This window comes from Pangasianodon hypophthalmus, chromosome 28 (genome assembly GCF_027358585.1).
Source record: "Pangasianodon hypophthalmus isolate fPanHyp1 chromosome 28, fPanHyp1.pri, whole genome shotgun sequence".
NCBI lineage: Eukaryota > Metazoa > Chordata > Actinopteri > Siluriformes > Pangasiidae > Pangasianodon > Pangasianodon hypophthalmus.
Genome location: NC_069737.1, coordinates 14,598,231 through 14,616,603, shown reverse-complemented (window position 1 = coordinate 14,616,603; position 18,373 = coordinate 14,598,231). Strand labels below are relative to the sequence as shown.

The window sequence follows — 18,373 nt, the reverse complement described above, 5'->3', positions numbered from 1 at the left end:
CCGATAAACATCCTGTCTTAAACCTGTCGTAGAATTTGCGTTTTTTTAATACGAGAGTTGAAAAGAAAGCTGTTGGTTGATTGATCGATTGAAATAATAACTACGTTATTTCATGTTCACTCACGTACGCTCACGTTATATCATGACACACTCTCTGACCAATTATTAGCGCACATCAACACAAGTAGTTAATCAGAGGCAGAAAAAAAGTCTGGAGAAAAGTAACGCAATCGATGTGTAATGAGATCCAAACTAGGACGTGACAAACACTAATCCATCTGCCTCTGCACACACTCCGACACCCCAGAGCGTTTTATTTTTCCTGACATCCCGGGTTTGCCATCTTCTCCGAAGCGCTGTTAACGGCGCTTACACAAACACACCTACTTCACAATCAGACAGCAGGAGAGTTTGACAGAAGACAAAGATACACAAGCTGACAGAAGAGATCACATTCATCATTCACAATCATTTCTGAAAGGCAAACTGTAGGAACGTTTGTAACTGCCATCTTTATCCTGATGACTTCACTGGCAGCTGTCGTTTTTTTTCCCGCCGTAGGCATTAAACAGACGAGTAATAATACATCGCGGGCTCTTCGTATGGTTAAAGAGGTGCTTGGAGGTTTTTTTGTTTTCCTGAAAACTGACCTGTCTGTGTTAAGGTTCTTTAGGAAACCTTTAAACAAACAAACAAATAAACAAAAAAAGTTTCGGTGCAAAATGACGTCTCCTGAGCAAGAAGTGGCAGCGTAGAATTTTCTAGAAAAGATGTACTTTTTGAGGATTTTGTCATTTTTTTCGACAACTTCGCAACAAAAAGTACACTTAAGGTTGGTTCCTCGGAAAACCTGGAATATTCATGAGGCTCACGGCTGTTTTCACGCTGCCGATCAAACAGCAGTCAACAGGAAGTAGAGAAAAGCGGAAGTCTTGCTGTCGTCCGTTCGAACAAAATGGCGTCAGGCTTTAACGGAATCACTATCCACACTTTCGCTCCAACAATTACAAAACTCACCGTAAATTTAATTACATTTTTCTTTGTACAAGCACGACAACGGAAAACGTAGTACTGACTCTGACTCTGACTCACACACGCACACACACACACACACACACACACACACACACGCTTCAGGCAGTTTCAGAAATACATGTTCTTTGTTCCCTGCAGTTTGCATCATCTGGAAGAATGTCACCACAAACGGCTCTTGATTTTTCAAAATCACTTCGCTCAGACACAAATCATGAATCAGTGATGAATCAAATGTTCCCGCTTGATGTTTTCAGTTTCGGTTCTTTGAGTCGTTACCGTATTAGCGGCGCGGGAGCAGAGAGTTCGCGGCGGAAGGATCTGAAGAAGGGAAATGTATTATTTGTTGTGAGTACGCTGAGGCACGATGAAAGAAATATCATGACAGATATCTGACGAGATCCTTTTGATCCGCTGAAGATCAAAGAAAGATCAAAGGGGCGCCTTCATCTGTAGACCTGACTCACTGTGTGTCTGAAGAACGTTCTACAGCCATGAAGCGTTCATGAACACTCAAACGCTGGAGAAATGGAGTGCTGTTATAGGAAAACAATCAACAGTGCGGTCATGTGATGGCTTCATATGAAGCTTTACGTTACTGTTACCACCCTGTAGTTGATTATTTACCCACAGCAGCATGTCCCCAAGTGTTTTATTCCTCTTATACCACAAGGACTTTACGTATTAAATTACACATCATCATTTTTATCCGTTTATAGTTACATTTTACAGTCGTTCCTTCATCAGTCTTTACCTCTGACACTGGAAACTCCTTCCATAAATGTTAAAAAACATCTTCCCACACACACACACACACAAACAACTTTACCATAACAATGATTGCACACTTTTTTTAAAAAATCCGTTTATGAAGAGCGTCCACTTGTAAGTTTTTGCTATAGAAACGATAACATACCTTCAACACCATCTGACCAATCGGAATCGAGAATGCAGCAGCAGCGCCGTGGTGTGCGATCACGTGTTCAATGATCTTCGCTTTAATGACTCTCACGACGTATCGCAGAAACATTACCGTCTCTTTATCGTCGGCTTTTAGACCTCGTGTATCGAAACGCAAAATGGCGCGAGAAAAACAAAATGGAGGACAAACTGCTGGTTGTCCTGTTAAGTCACCGTGTCTCACGTGAGCTGCTTTTTTTTTTTTATGGAAAAGTAATCGGATGGCCGTCATATTTACTTAAACACTGACTGAGGAGTGGCTGAAATTCCTCAGTACCGTGTTTTAAAATGGAGGACGGTGTTTGATTTTCACTGGAAACAGGCCGAGGTATTAGTTTCCTGTTTGTTGTGTGTAACTGAACCTTTTCAATATGTCTGACACATCGCTGTTCCAGATAAAAACCCAACCCTTAGCAAATGCGCCTGGAAACTCGATACACAACAATGGTTAAGGCAGAGAGAGAGAGAAAACAGTGGTGCATACACACGTGCACACGTGCACACGTATGTACACACGGTGTCAGTACTAGGTCAGGGGAATGGTATGAAATGAAAACACACCAAAATGTTAAAAGAAGGACTTTGGCAAATCTTTTAAAACCCGAGTTGTACCGCAGTGTTTGACAGGATTAAAGGCTTAGCTGCTGACGTCAGGCTGCTGAAACGACGTGTGTACTTTAGCGATGTCTGACTCGGGTCGCCGACACTCCAAATAAATCATCTGATAACGGAATCTGTTCGGCTTCGGCCACGCCTCTGAGCAAACAGCTCCCGTGTTTCGCTACGTGCTTTTCCAACCACCAACCCTTCTGCAAACAGACTGCCTCCTGCCTCGTCCCTCGTCCCTCGCTGTAGAAACGCTTTGTCCGCCGACGTAAGAGTCAATATCAATACCTGTAGCACGGCACTGTTGGGTTCTCGATTCTGATTGGTCAGAAGGTGTGTTGATTCTTTTCCTCTAACAGCAGCTCTGACAGTAGTGCAGCAGGTTTATATTAATGCGTTCGTTCTAATACTTTACGGTTTCTATAGCAACATCTCATTCAGATGGGACTTCTCTACTATAACGAGACGATTATTTCACATTCATGGAAGGAGTCTCCAGTTTTAGAAGTAAAACTGTAACTTCATTTATTTATTTTGTTGCCGTTGTTTGCCTCAACTTACAGAGAAGCGTCACCGAATATCAGTACAACCTTCTTTATCCTATGATGAAACGTTTCTCTCCGGATGGGCGTGGTCTCGACCAGGATGACTCCGCCCCCCTCCACAGGGCACGAGCGCTCACTGAAGGCTGACCCACTAAACATCACACACGTTATCAATCCTCACGATAATGACCGGTAACCTTCCCGATTTTCCGTGTAGGAATTCTGAGTTATATTTATATGTTCACCTGTGTGTGTGTGTGTGTGTGTGTGTGTGTGTTACCTGCTGTATCGGAGCCTTTCTGTGGTGTAGCCACTCTGAGAAAGATCTGCTGTCTCCAGGAGTGTCTGCGGTGACGGAGTGGACTGTCTTGTCCCACCACGGGGCTGGACAGGGCCGCTACGTCTCTGCGCACACACAAACACAACACAACAGACATTAATGTGACGAGCCTGTGTGTGTGTGTGTGTGTGTGTGTGTGTGTGTGTGTGTGTGAATAAAAATGCCTGAATATAAAAAGAACATAAACCTGTAAAACACAAACTCAAGGCACTGAGTAAAAATTTTATTTGTAAGATTTCTGCAGCACACTGATGTTTTTTTTTCCCACTCTGAATAGCCTTTATGGCTTTTTACTTATACATCAAACCTAATAGTCCTAATAGTCCTAAGATCAGTTTTGTTTCGCTGTCAAACAGCACCCTCTAGTGGTTTCCCATATGTCCAATACTCACAAGTTTGTGTGTACGGCATTGTCAAAATTTGGATATGAACACCCCAGAAAAAACAAAACAAAACAAAAAAAAAACCTGAATTTGAATGCAGTTATTTTGAATTTGTATCTCACCAACTGAATATGAAACCGTGGCCTGTAAAGCAACTTCAGATTCGTGTGTGAGAAGAGGGGGGAAAAAAGAGAGAAAGAAGGGACCCAGTGAAAAAAGCATAAAGGCATGTGGGACATCTAGATGAACTACTGTAATCATATACAAGCTGTTAAATTTAGTATGAACAATATGTTTAATTTAACATTTTAAATTTTCTTAACAGTTTAACAATAAAAAAAAAAAAAAAAAATCAGGACTTGGGGCGATCCAAAACAAGGCAGTAGGAGTATGATAAGATGAGATGGAACAAGCAAAAGAAAGGGGAAAAAAGACAGAAAGACAGAGAGAGCAAAAGAGAGAGAGAGAGAGAGAGAGAGAGAGAGAGAGAGAAAGGAAGCACCTGTGTTTCGGAGAGATGCAGGAGTCATCGTGCTCCTCTACAGGAGCCAGAAACTTTAAGAAGTTTGGAACAGAAGAAGAAGAAGACAGTCTGGCCCTTAATCCACTGAGAGAGAGAGAGAGAGAGAGAGAGAGAGAGAGAGAAATAGGAGAGATGGTGAAAGAGAGGAATGAGAGAGAGGACAGAGAGATACAGAGCTGTACATAAGTATTCACTCCCATTTAAGTCCATTTTTCAGTTCCAGGCTGTAACACTACAGAATGTTCAAGGGGTGGGGGTGAATACTTTTGGAAAACACTGTTAATACTGGCGCTGATATAAAGAGGAGAATCCGAATGCATGTGATTAAACCAGCTTATAAAGAGAGGAATAAAGTCTCAACTAAATGGCTTCGTATGTTGACATACTTCCTTCTGAAACAGGAAGTCAGACTGACGTCATGTCGAAGTGCTTGAGTGATTTACACATCAGCCAATAGCCTTCAAGATACACCACGCCTCCATCGAATCTAAACAAACCTGACAGGAGCTCAGCGCATGAGATAAATATAGAGAAGCAAAGAGCTGTTTTTCCCCTGAGAGCCTTTTTTTCCGCCAAAAGTAGAGGATTTCTGACGACCAGTCGACTTTAACCAGGACGATATCTTAACGACGTGACGTGTGTTTCTGGAGTTTCGGTGGAACATGTCTGAGTTGAGGCTGACCTTCATGGAGCCACACAGTCATCACTGGGAGACATCCGATGCTTTGCTTATAGCAAAATAATTACTCTGCATTATTTGTCAATAGGAGATGGATCTGGATGAATGAAATTCAGCATAGAAGCAGGCAATCAGTGATCGAGTGGAAGAAGAATTAGGGAAGAATTAACGAATGACACGTGACTATTTTTGGGAAGCTTATTACGTCTGCGACGTCTAACCCAAACACCAGCGTTTGCGTTTGTCCTAAAATATTACTTTAGTAATATCTGAGTGAGTTTCTATCTGTAAACAAGTGCCTCCTTTGGCTGAAAATCTTCAGTATCATCCTTAATAAATCTAGTATATACACAAATACGCGTTTAATGTTAGCTAATGTTAGTCAAACGTACACCGATTGATCTTATTTCACGTAAATCAACTCAAAACTTTCTCCGTTTACTTTGACAGAAGGTGAGGACGCTTCATCAGCTCATCTTGCAATCGAGAAAATCGAGAGGAGAGACTGTTAACGTGAAATGGAGGAAGGGGGCGGGGCTTCGAAGAGCAAAACACTTGCGCAAAAACGTCGATCTTTCTGTATTCACATGTCGTTGGCTGCGTTTTATTGTGGTGGAAAAAGAAGAGTTGTCTTTTGCACATTTTCGTGTGATAATTCGGATTAACGTACTCCGACGTTAAAATGCAGAAAGTTTTACAGGTCTGCAATTTTCTGATGCGTTATGCGTATCGTGATATAAAATAAAATTTCATAGCAAATCTTTAAATTTGAAAAATGTTATGTTTTAATAGATTTTTTAATTTTTCCTCTGTTTAGGAGGAAAATAAAAGTATCCTCAAACCTGTTTTTCCACAAGTCGTTTTTCTTTTTTTAAATAAAGCTACTTCGACAGTTTCGATATTTACTGAGACACTTCTCCAAATTAACATCAAGCCACACCATCCTAACAAATAAAAATGATCTTTTTCATCTAACTAAAAAAATATATAAATAAATAGATGAATAAAACAGGTCAATGTCTAATTTCTAGGCGAAACGTATTTCAACTTTTTAAAAACGTTTCTAATTTTAATCGTGAGATAATCTCCAAAGTTTTAACCATATGTAATGATACGAAATTCTGTCTAAATCACCTACCTATAAAACATCCAGTGTGTATCACTTAACACACACACACACACACACACACACACACACACACACACACACACAGACCTCTTGAGGGGTTTTGTGAGTTGATCAAAGGCTCTCGACTTCATCAGTCTTGCATAGGCAGGAGAGGAAGAGAAGGAGAGGTGTGAGGAAGAGGAAGAAGCAGAGGAGGAAGAAGCAGAGGAGCTCGCATCGCCGCCGTGAGCCGACCTGACGATGGCGGTGGAATGTTCACGGGAGAAAAAATTAAGGAGAGAATGAGCGACTAAGAGATAAGAACAGAAACACAGCGAGTGTGGAACAATAATAAACTAAAGGGAGAATATGAGCTGAGAGGAAGTGATTGTTTTCAGAAGAGGAAGAAGTGGCTGTGCAGGAGACGGGAAGTGAAAAGGGCAAAGGGGATCTGTAATGCAGATAGTGTTGTTGTTTTTTTTGTTTTTTTAAACGTGTACACAGGTACACAGAGAGGCAGGTACACACTCACTTGCTCTGATGAGGCGAGTCCGTGCTGACGGAGTAATGGCGTACGAGTTTGGGCTTGCTGCCGGCCGTGACCTGCTCGCTCGGGACGCTCAGGCTGCTCGCACACATCGACGGGGAGTGACTGATCGTACTCGCTCGCCTCCGGAAGCTCTGAGCCTGGGGGTCGTGATCTTCCTGATCCGCATCTCCAGACTCCAGGCACTTCAGGTCCCCTGTGGAATTGTGGGAGCGGAGTGGGCTGGATGGCAAGAGGGGCGGAGACGGCGGTTCTACCAAGATGATATCCTGAAAATAAACACTTATTAATCACTGCCTATATTTTAAGCTATAGCTAAAAATTCTCATGGTATTTCCTATAATAGCCAAATATTTTACTGCACCAAACTGTTAATGATTAACCTTTTTAATACTAAAAATCTGACACTTAAAAATTGATTATTCTTTTCTTTTTTCTAACAATGTTACCAGTAGAGCTGGGCAATATCACGATATAACTTTAATATCCTGATTAACTATGACATCTGAGATATCACAAGTATATCACACGGTATAGTTTTTTAATTTGACCTGATTGAATGCAGCTGATCTGATGTTAAAATGTTGTATTTTAAAGTTGTAAAATGTACAAAAGTAGCATCAAACTCATTTTTTTTTTTACATTTTAAAAAATGCAACTCTACTTAGATTATATTATATTAACTACTGTACGTTTATTCGACTTTTACATACTTTCGATTATATATTTCTGTATTGTTATTATTTTCTGTCTTTCCATCCCTGCATCATTTACTGCATTATATTACTATCTTTTTTTTAATCTTAATTCTATAAAGCATTTTGAGACGCATCTGAAATGCATGAAAGTTGCTATACAAGTTTGTATTTATTATTATTTTACTTGCAGTTTTTTTTTTCACGTATATATCGTTTTTCACGTAAATCCACATATATATCGTGATACAAATTGTGTATCGTAGAAAAGTATCGTGATATGATATTTTTGTCATATTGACACCCTTTTACGTAAAATTAGACAAAGTCATTAGTGTTTCTCTTTAGTATTTCCGTCTCTATGACATCATCACACACTTTAGAGGCAAGAGTATAAGATGAGCTGCTAAAATGGAGAAAAATATATAAATAAATAAATATATATAAATAAATATATATATATATGGTATTATTGGATGTAGTGATATAAAGGATGTAGTGAAAGTGTGCTTGAGACCTGATGGGCGCTGCTGATGGTGGAGTTTGAGGAGGTGCTGTCACTGCTCTCTCTCTGTAACCTGGACCTACTGTTGCTCTGTTGAACACACACACACACACACACACACAAAGGCAATTAAAAAACACACAAGTTTGCACGACTGCATAAGTATTCACCCCCCCGTTGCTGTGAAACATCGACGTTAGCATTCCGAAGTCTCGTAGTTGAATGGAGTGTCATATGATCTCGATATAAACACACCTGTTCGTGGAGGAGCCCAGGGTGTGTGAAAAAACATGCGTAGAAGAAACATCATGAAGACCAACAAGCCCAGGAAAACGTTTAACGTATTAATCAGCGATTTTTAACATACAATCCTGATTAAATCCATTACAGCTCCTAGTTGTAACAACTACAAAATGTCCGGGAGGAAGGAAGGGGGGCCAATACTTATGCAACACATTGTATATGAATATTACAACCGAGGATCATGTTCAGGGGATATGAAAAAAGAGTGAAGGCAGTTATAAAGGCTGATTACATGTTATTAGAGAGTATTTACACTATATTTAGAAAAAAGGGCACAAACTTTTAAACTAATAAAACTTAATAATTAAAATTTTAACTTTGAATTTTTGACCATTTTTTTATTTGTGATAACAAAAATGAAACCCAACACACAAAATAACTATAAATGAAATGTCTTCTTTAGCTTGTCCTAGGGGTTTGCACTAATCCCTATGTGTGTGTGTGTGTGTGTGTGTGTGTGTGTGTACCTTCCATATTCCTTCCAGTGACTCTGTGAGCGATCTTTTGGCTCGACTCTTCAGCTGTTCCAGACGCAGTCGGCTGCTGCTCATGCTGCCTTCGGGACCTGCACACGTCTCCTCACACGCCACTGGAGATTCCTGAGGCACAAAAACACACACGCAACTTTACAAAATGCACAAAAAATCTGACTGACAAACATCAAAAGCTGACACACAACCCAAAGAGATGTCACCTTGCTCGAGGAAGTTACTTATTTAAACAAATGGTCATGAGAGGAAAACAATAAAAACACAGAGAAGTGTGTATTTGGGTGTGTGTGTGTGTGTGTGTGTGTGTGTGTGTGTGTGGGGTACCTGTTTTGTTTGTGTGATGTGTGTGTGCGTGTGTGTCTTCTGTCTCTCTTCATAGAGTTGCCTTAAACATGATACGACCAGCTCGTTTTCCTCCTGATCCGACTTTGGTCTGGCTTTCTACACACACACACACACACACACACACACACACACACACACACACACACACAGAGAGAGAGAGAGAGAGAGAGAGAGAGAGAGAGAGAGAGAGAGAGAGAGAGAAAGCGAAAGAGAGATGTTATATCATAATGACATCTCATTTCATATCTACATGCTCTGTAGATGTGCTTTATATTTTATTATTATTATTATATTAAATTTTACATTGTTTTCGTTTTGAACGCACGCTTGCGCTTTAAATTTGCTAGAAGTTTGTGCAGTGTAGAAACCGCACTTTTGTATGATTTTTGTTGCACACATCCATTTTGTTAAGCGAATTTAAAAAGCGTCTTTTAATGACTCAACCATAAAGGACAAACGAGGATAAGTGCATTTCTCGAAATGGCCACTAGGTGTCACCTCTGACCAGCGTTTACTGCTTTCCTCATCGTACCACCATCGTGACCGGTTAAGGAAATCCTTCAGCCAAAAAAAAAAAAATGCTAACACTGCAAATAATGAGGACCGGAGTTCACTGTTAGGACTGACTGCTTTAAACTTAACACAAGGCTTTACAGAAATGTGGCTGTAGATTCGGATCCCTAACGAGCAGGCCAGATGCGAGCAGCCAGGAAAACCTCTCTGAGGAAGAAACCTTGGCTCTTCTTCAAGCATGCAGAAGCAGCGTAACTGGTTTCTGCAACTCGCACGCTCACGTTTCTCTTTTACCTTTTAGCACCAGACCCCGAGAACACATTCACCTGAATAACCTTGTAAAAAAGTTCATTATTCAGTTTAATATACAAATATACAGGTTGGTGTTTGTTATACTGATATCAGAAAAAAAACAGCAATATGCAAACGAGCCTCTAACCAATCGCTGCAGTCGCAATTATAAATCATTTAATACCAAGATTTTATATTGTGTTTCTTTCACAGAATTCCCAGTTGCAATAATAAACACAATTTCCTGTTTCAGTATTACAGACGTCTCTAATATCGACGCCTACATGCTGGTAAGAAATACAAACTTTTAAGTACGTAAATTGGAGGAAAAAATATATATATACATATATGAAGGCGACTGATATAAAAATCACAAGGATATATTATATCAGGGGTTCACAAACTTTTTGGCCAAACAAACCCGAGGGGACATTATGAATTTTCTGCGACCCCCAAGTCTTGACCATCCCACATCACCCTGCAACGCGAGCAGCATTATTCACACACTCGCTGTGTATCCTGGGTACATTCGAAAGATTTAATTAAAAAAAATAACTAAAATAATCCACTAGACAGTACGTCAGAGCCAAAACATCTCTGTCCATCAGGTTTGCAAGTCGAAGCCTAAAATATTTAGCGATTTCATGCACAGAGATGTTAAACTCTCTATTAAAACCTTCCGCTGTCGTCGTGACTGTTGTCATGGGCAGCTGTACTAAGCTAGAAAATCCAGAAGACTGCTACGGAAACAGATCTTTCGTAGGTTTGAAGACGACGTAAGAGGTTTTTAAAATTCAGACACTAACTGCAATAGGAAAAGCGGTTACTGTTAGTACTCAATAACGGTCTTGGTACATGAGTATGCGATCTGAGATGCTAGTTTGAACAGGAAATGGAAATTTCTCCATTTTTTGCTGAACTACACGAGTACAGTGTGTCAGGAGAGTGAAAAAACTAAAATAACACGTATTAATTGAAATGTTTTGTCTGAATGTGACTCCCCATAATGTATAAAAAATACTGGCAGACTAAATCCAATATTTCTAAATGTGAGTTTGTAAAATAAACGAATGAAACTAAAGAAGAGGAGATTGTCAGCTGCTCTCGTTTGTAAACCGATGATCCCATGTGGGGTCACACGCTGTTCACCAAGGGTTCTTAACTTTTTTTCCCTGTTTGAGGTTAAAATGTTACACACTATACATCTGAAACTGTGTTACCGTTCCATCAAGATGACCCTGACTAGGATTTTGAAACAGAGCTGTTGGTCAAACACTGCTCTAGCGCAGGAAAAAAAACGTGAAAATAACCAACAAACAAAATGTAAAACTGCACTCTTAGTAGTTTTTTCTCTTTTTCTGTCCTGAATTTTCTCCAGAGCTTTTCCGTGAATCTCGTTTCATTCATCTGGTTCCACCTCTAGCTAGAAAGCGCTCTTGATCTTTGTTTACCTTGTGTGTTTCAAGAAGCTTGGAAGAAAATAGTAAAGATCACTGATGTCTCTGGAAAGCGTCTGTAGCTAGCGTCTGTAGCTAGCATCTGTAGCTAGCATCTGTAGCTAGGACAGTTTGCTTGTGCTACTAATAGCTAATATAAATACACATGGCACATAACGTACAACCAAACAACTGAATTTTCACACTTTTTTCACTACATTAAAATATTACAATTCATTTTAAGGACATTTGTGTGTCTTGTACATTTGTAAGTCTTGAGCTGCAGGCTACATTTCGGCCACGCCCACAAGAGACGAGCTACAAGCGACAGGAGCGACTTGTCGCGTGAACGTGGGGTAAGGGGTATGCTAACAATCCTAACGCAACAGGTTGAGCATGTTCTGTAGAAATATTCACCATAAGACATAAAGAATATGTTACACAGTTAATAGAGGTCTTGTGTGTGAGCGTGTGAGTGTGAGAGAGAGAGCGTGTGTGTGTGTGTGTGTGTGTGTGTGTGTGTGAGAGAGAGAGAGTGTGTGTGTGTGTTATCCACTAACAAGACAGAAGCTTAACTATGATGTCTGTGTACTGATTTTCTCTCTACGCTAACAATTCAGAGGGGTGGGGCTTTTACAAGACGGTTCAGTGGGTCCAGAATTCAGGTTTTCACATTTTAATGATTAGAATCAATGAGTAAAACCAATAAAATTAATAAATTAATAAATAAAACATGTGTAAATGAGTGATATTAGAGGTAATGCTGTGATGATAGTATTATAATGGGGGTGTCATACCCACCAGGGTCGTCTCAAACACACACGCCTGCTCCTGATTATCCAGAAAAGCCACATGCTTCTGCAACTCCAGCTTAGCCTTGGATGCAGTGAGACCTACACACACACACACACACACACACACACACACACACAAATCATTCGCAGGAGCATTTATGCTAGAAACGTGGTTTTCGTGACAATCTGGTTCTTCGTATCCTACATTTCGCTCTCGAGTTTGAGTGAATTACCACCAATTTACATTACGCACCAATTTAATGAAACTTTAGTGAAACTCAGTCGCATCATATTAATGACTTCCAATAAAGCAATCCTAAACAAATCCATGAACTGTTCACACACTCGCCTGTGCACTTCATGTACATCTGGAGGATTAAAACAAACAGCATGTCAGAAAAAAAAAATGCCCCTGTCCATCTGGTTTCCAAGTCGAACTGTAAAATGTTTATCGATTTCATGTACAGTGACGTTAAACTTGCTCGGTCTTTAAAACGCTTTGCCGTCGTCGTGACTGTTGTCATGAACCGCAGCTCAAATCGGAAGCTCTTAAGGAAGACTTTACACTTAGAACTATTTACTAATGCAGAAATTTCAGAAGACTATGTAAGTGGGTTGAAAGGTGGCACGGGAAGATTTTAAAATACAAATAATAACCGTAAAAGAAAACCCGGTTAGTGTTTGTACTCAGTAATAGTCCAGAATACTACACAAGTACGCAATTTGAGACACAACACTAGATTTTTTTAGTTATTTGCGGACGCTGTGTCACACGGTGTCACTATTTACTTTGTAAACACGTAACGTTAATTTCTGAGGACGTGACGCGCCAAACAACCACAGGACACGCACGGTAGCCATCTTGCGTACATATAATAAGTTAGAAGTACATATAATTCAGTCTTAACTGTCATTTTCAGCTCTCTTTGCCTTTTATGGAGTTTTGTGGGCGTGGATAAATGTAAATCAGCTGTGAATGTGCTTGGTAATTTATGGGTGATGGGCATTTATTAAAATGTGTTCAGTACAGTGAGTTGTAATGTGTGTAATGTGTTTCTGACCCTCGATGCGGTCACAGAGTCGGTGCAGCTGCTGCATGGGGCAGGAGTCACACTGCAGGCTCTGGGTCCTACTGCTCTTCTGCAGGGCGGCCACGGAGAACGCCTGCTTCAGAGTCAGCATGATCTCATCCACCTGCCCATGGGATTAGCACCAAAAAAACAAAAAAAAGCATCAAACAAAGTTACACATCCTAAACCCCATCTTAAATCAGATTTAATTATAATATTTATTCATCGCTCGGTTCTTTAATGGATCCTCACCAGAGCCTCGTCTGTACACTGGAACACGTAGCACACAAACTGGCAGCTTCCGCCTTCATCCGACTCTCTACAGATAAACCCGAAATGATCCACATGCCTTATACCCTGCACACACAGACACACTTTCCAGGTTTAAACAGTGGATCAAAATGCGCGCTAAAATTACTGTCCATAATAAACGTGAATCTACTACAACGATGATCCTGACGAGCCGAAGTATAAAACGATGAATTTAAAACATCAGATGATTCAATATAATACAACTGAGTTCAGCTGAAGAAAAAAGGTGTTTCAGACCACGCCTCATTCTCTGTGACTGACAAGCACTGAAGCCACACCTCGTTGAGTAGAACTTATAGCCAGAGACCACGCCTCCTTAAGTAAAACTAATAGTCACAGAGGCCACGCCTCCTTCAGTGACTGAGACACAGAGGCCACGCCTCCTTCAGTGACTCAGACAGATAATATTTGAATAGTTGGTTTATATTCGTAAAATAAATCAGGAGGGGTAATTTTTTTATTTACACTTAAAGGGGTCCCTGGCTGCAAAAAAGCCTGATATAGAGTGTGCGTGCGTGAGTGAGTGAGTGAATGAGTGAGTGTGTGTGCGTGTGTGTGTGTGTGTGTGTGTGTGAGACCTGTGAGCAGAAAGAGATTTCCCTGAAGCTCTTCTCGATGGCCACCTTCTTACTGTCAGGACTCACTAGGAAGATCTGAGAGCGCCCAATCTACAAAAAAGAAAAGACATAAAAGTGAGTGTGTGTGTGTGTGTGTGTGTGTGTGTGTGTGTGCGAAAAACAGAGAGAGAGAAAAAGAGCTGTTAAATGCATTATGGGTTGCTAACACTTGTCCTGTCTCTGACATCATCCTCTTTTTATCAATCATTCAGTGAAACCAGTGTGTTCAAACGTTCTCCAGGCTAGTGCATGTGTGTGTGTGTGTGTGTGTGTGTATGTGTGAGCATGCATCCGTGTGGTTTCACTAGCACAAGACAAGCACATGCATTTTTCCTCACTGAGGTGAGACCACAGCTGCCGAGTTTACTTTGTGTGTGTGTGTGTGTGTGTGTGTGTGTAACATTGTTCCAGTCTCTCTCTAAAACCAAAGAAGCCTTGATTTCCAGGATCTCTGGAAATGATTCATTATTACAGCACAATTAGTTATCATGTCTCATATTCGCGTGGTCGGTGTGAAGCTTCTGGAATGAATTTACATCATCATTTACGTCTCGTATTACACGATTCTACGAGAACATTATTTACCTGAACTTTTTTTTAATATCTGAGCTCCAGCATTAGAGCGTGTGTATGCGTCTGTGTGTGTTGAAGAATGCTGGCTCGAATATGCGGCCAAGGCTGTAGCGTGAGGCGGAGTCACCTGGAATGCCATGCCACATTCCCTTTAAAGAGGGACAAAATGGTGGGAGCAGCTAAGAAAGTAACTAAATATCTCTACAGGGAGAATAACAACCTAACAATCTGACTCTCTCTCTCACACACACACACACACACACACACACACACACACACACAGAGAATAAACATGCTCAGGATTAACACACTTTCCCAAATGCCTGATTCCGCTTTACCACTTGTGTGTGACCTTTGTTCAACCTGCTTCGGTATTTTACGTGATTTTATCATCTCAGTGGAATTTACAGACCCTTAACAACCAACAGCGTAGGAGAAACTGTAAAATGGTGAATCAGCACTTCACCGCAGAACAGAAACAAAGTCCACGACCATCCGCGATGGATCCTTCACCACCACCTGGAACGCCCATTACACTGCTTCTTTCCTAGCTGCTCAATATTGGCATTTCCAGGCAAACTTTCCGAAGAATTTATGAATAATGTTTAGAATAGAAACAGATGAAGATGTAAAAAAAACTTGTACTCTGGACCCCTGGATTAATTTATTTATTATTCACATCTCGGTTTGCTGCACTCTATAACTTGCTAGATGTCAAAAAAAAAAGAAAAAGAAAAAAAGAAAGAAAGAAAGGAAAAAAAAAAAAACACCTCTCTCTAACCACAACTCTGTTTTGGCGCTGTTTAAAGACTGAGCGTAAAGGCATGGCCAAGGCAGGATCTGGAACATGTACAGGAGTCCAGAGGGAATCTGGATAAGATCATTAGGACGGATACAGGAAGTGAGAGCTGAGACAGATATCTAACTCCTAATGCTGCGCTCGGGTCCTGACTGTATTAAATTAAAGGTGCAATAGTTGAGTTATTTTATTACAGATAACCTGGAAAATCTGTAGAACACGATTAAAAAAAAATAATGGTTTAAGCCATGGCCTTGGCACAAGCGTATTATGCGGTTGAGAAAACCCGGTTTGAAGACTGCATTGTGGTCCGGGGAGCTCTGGTCCGAAAGCGAGAAATACGGCTGAAATCGTTACGCGTCCAGCGCAGCCAGATAATTCTCATGAGAGCAAATAAAAAATCATGAAAGAAACGAATAAACTACTAAATATCACACCAAATGTTTAAGCTTGCTTCAGTAATTCTACGAAATGTTAATGTTAGCGACCATATTTATATTTAAACGTGTTTTCGGTATAACAATTTAACTGTGCATGTTGACAATTGGCATAATTTGTATGGTTATGGTTGTACACTGCTTCAGATTTGCTGTAGCCTGGTCTATATTTGCGTGTGTGTGTGTGTGTGTGTGTTTGTTCACCATAAATAACATGGTCCTGTTCTCCTGCAGGCTGGTAGGCTGGACTCCTGCGGCTCCGTTCGCCGATCGACGCTGTAGCGCCGGCGAGAGACCGTTCTCATCCAGCGCCTGCAGAGACGGGAAGCTCGGATCTCTCCGGAAAAACAGCGTCCTCTTTCCTCCTCCATCCGTTCCCTCGTTCGCTCCGTTTATCACCTTCAGCGTGAATAAGCATAAGCACGTTACATTGAGGCTACAATGCTCCAAAAAAAAAATTTATACCACGGCGTCTGTGCTGCTGCTCTAATATTTACAGCTTTCCTTTTCTTTTTTTTTTTTTTTTTTTTTTTAACACATTGAGGCTTTATCGCCAGCTCTGTTCAGTTCATCTGAAGTCTCGAAATCTTTCTAGCTGTAAGTTTTACACATAAACCCTCATCCCTAACGCTTTATCTGTTATCATAAGACATATCACAACACTGTCGGTTTTCTCTAATCTGATTGGTCAGCTCATAAACGCATGAGAAAAGACGCATAATCTTTGATACGATGACGTTTTCAATGGTGAGGAGACATTTATGGAAGGAGTCTCCAGTGTCGGCGCTTTGTAACAAGTGACTTTTACGCTTTGAGGTTTCTCTGTAAAACGACCACACAGGTTAAGGTTTCTTTTGTCTTATTAAAGTGGTTTAAGAGGAATGAGAGGAATAAAACACTTGATTATTTTGCTCGAACAGCGCACCCTGGAATGTTTATTAAGCCCTGTGGACGTGTTCGCTGGAATGTTGACCTGCGTGAGTGAGAAGGCTCTCCTGATACCGGCAGCCAGAGAGTTGCTAGCGTTGGCTCGGCTGAACTTCTCGATGCACTCGTCTATCAGCGCCGGGGGAGCGTTCTTCCGGGCCACCACCGCCCGCCCGCAGAACAGCACCTCAAACTTTTTGGCGAAGGCTGTCGCCGATTCCGGCGTGTCCTGACGACCGTTGTCTTGGTGAGAGTCACCGGGCTGGGCGGTGGGCGTGTCCTCCTGACGGGCGGAGCTTTTACTGGCCTGCCTCAGGGTGCTGATGATCTCCGGGACCTGAAAGTAGAATACAATCGGTGATTTTTTTTATTTTTTTTTAAACCTGTATATAATTAGAAAATTAATAATAATAATAATAATAATAATAAACAGAAATGAGGTTTTGTTATATTGCGCGTTGTTTAAGCTACATATTGAAATGGTGCAAGAAGTAATTCATGCTACAGTGAGGAAGTGAAAAAAGAAAGAGGACGCACACAGTGGCTGCTATTCTCAGAAGCGTTAAATCTACTAGGGGAAGAAGAAGTGGCCAGTGGAAATAATTAAAAACAATGTGTGTGTGTGTGTGTGTGTGTGTGTGTGTGTGCCAGAGAGAGAGAGAGAGCAAATGCTTTTCCATTCCATCTAATCTGTCAATATAAACATCACAAACCACCACGAAGGTCACAGTTTCACACTAATCAAGATGCACGTGCTGTAACTCTCAAACACGTGACCTTTTTCCTGCAGTAAAAAAAAAAAAATGGTGATTTTCCGCCTGTTTTTCTTTTTCCTCAACAGATCAACGATCAAACTCAAACAAAAAAAAAAAGGTTAAATATTCACCGAAGACGTAGTGCTCGGACCAGGTGCCGTGAAATTATTTGCATGTCCATTAACGTATTATACACACACCACAGCGCTGCTGAATTCTCTAATCTGATTGGTCAGAAGGCGTTTTAGGTTAATGCGTTCCTTCTAACACGTTATCGTTTCTATAGTAACAGCTCATTCAACATGACGTGTACAGCGGGCACTTGCCATAATCCAAGTTTAATAATAAACAGATTAAAAACGTGTTGTTATACGATAACGAAACCATTGACACGGCGACGTTTCCTGTGAGGAGAGTTTTTTTTTTTAACATTTATGGAAGGAGTCTCCAGTGTCAGAGCTTGGGAAGTGTGTTTTCTGGCATAAAAAGCTGTTTAATTAAAAGAAAATGGTATTTGTTGTGATATATTGTATCAAATTGCTGTGATATAAGCGGAATAAAACATTTACTATAACTGCTTATTAGTTAAACCAATCTGTGGTGGATTCATGGCCTTAAAAGCTGAGGTTATTTAAAAACACTCTAATGGGAACTGACTGGAAAACTACCCCAGGCCTTTCTATTTTAACTAAGAGTAACTCATGATGGGAAGAAAAGACCTCGTCAGTGATACTAGTGTTGAGAACACACACACACACACACACACACATATATATATACATATACA

At 40.7% G+C, this 18,373-nt stretch overlaps 1 protein-coding gene across 6 annotated transcripts in view; it reads right to left on the bottom strand.

Moving 5' to 3' along the window:
* Positions 1-18,373, bottom strand: part of tbc1d1 (TBC1 (tre-2/USP6, BUB2, cdc16) domain family, member 1) — a 54,992-nt gene that overhangs the window by 18,419 nt on the left and 18,200 nt on the right. For 4 of the 6 annotated variants that reach the window (XM_034301170.2, XM_053230919.1, XM_034301172.2 and 1 more), the window contains 13 exons: positions 16,878-17,168; positions 16,109-16,303; positions 14,057-14,146; positions 13,419-13,523; positions 13,158-13,290; positions 12,104-12,195; positions 9,042-9,158; positions 8,694-8,825; positions 7,936-8,013; positions 6,709-6,992; positions 6,285-6,431; positions 4,369-4,473; positions 3,424-3,548 (listed from right to left, as the gene is read on the bottom strand). In XM_034301170.2, coding sequence (XP_034157061.1) covers positions 3,424-3,548; positions 4,369-4,473; positions 6,285-6,431; positions 6,709-6,992; positions 7,936-8,013; positions 8,694-8,825; positions 9,042-9,158; positions 12,104-12,195; positions 13,158-13,290; positions 13,419-13,523; positions 14,057-14,146; positions 16,109-16,303; positions 16,878-17,168 — 1,894 coding nt within the window. Of the gene's footprint in view, positions 1-3,423; positions 3,549-4,368; positions 4,474-6,284; positions 6,432-6,708; positions 6,993-7,935; positions 8,014-8,693; positions 8,826-9,041; positions 9,159-12,099; positions 12,196-13,157; positions 13,291-13,418; positions 13,524-14,056; positions 14,147-16,108; positions 16,304-16,877; positions 17,169-18,373 lie in introns of those variants that run through there. The other 2 variants (XM_034301171.2, XM_034301174.2) reach the window with 2 other exon arrangements.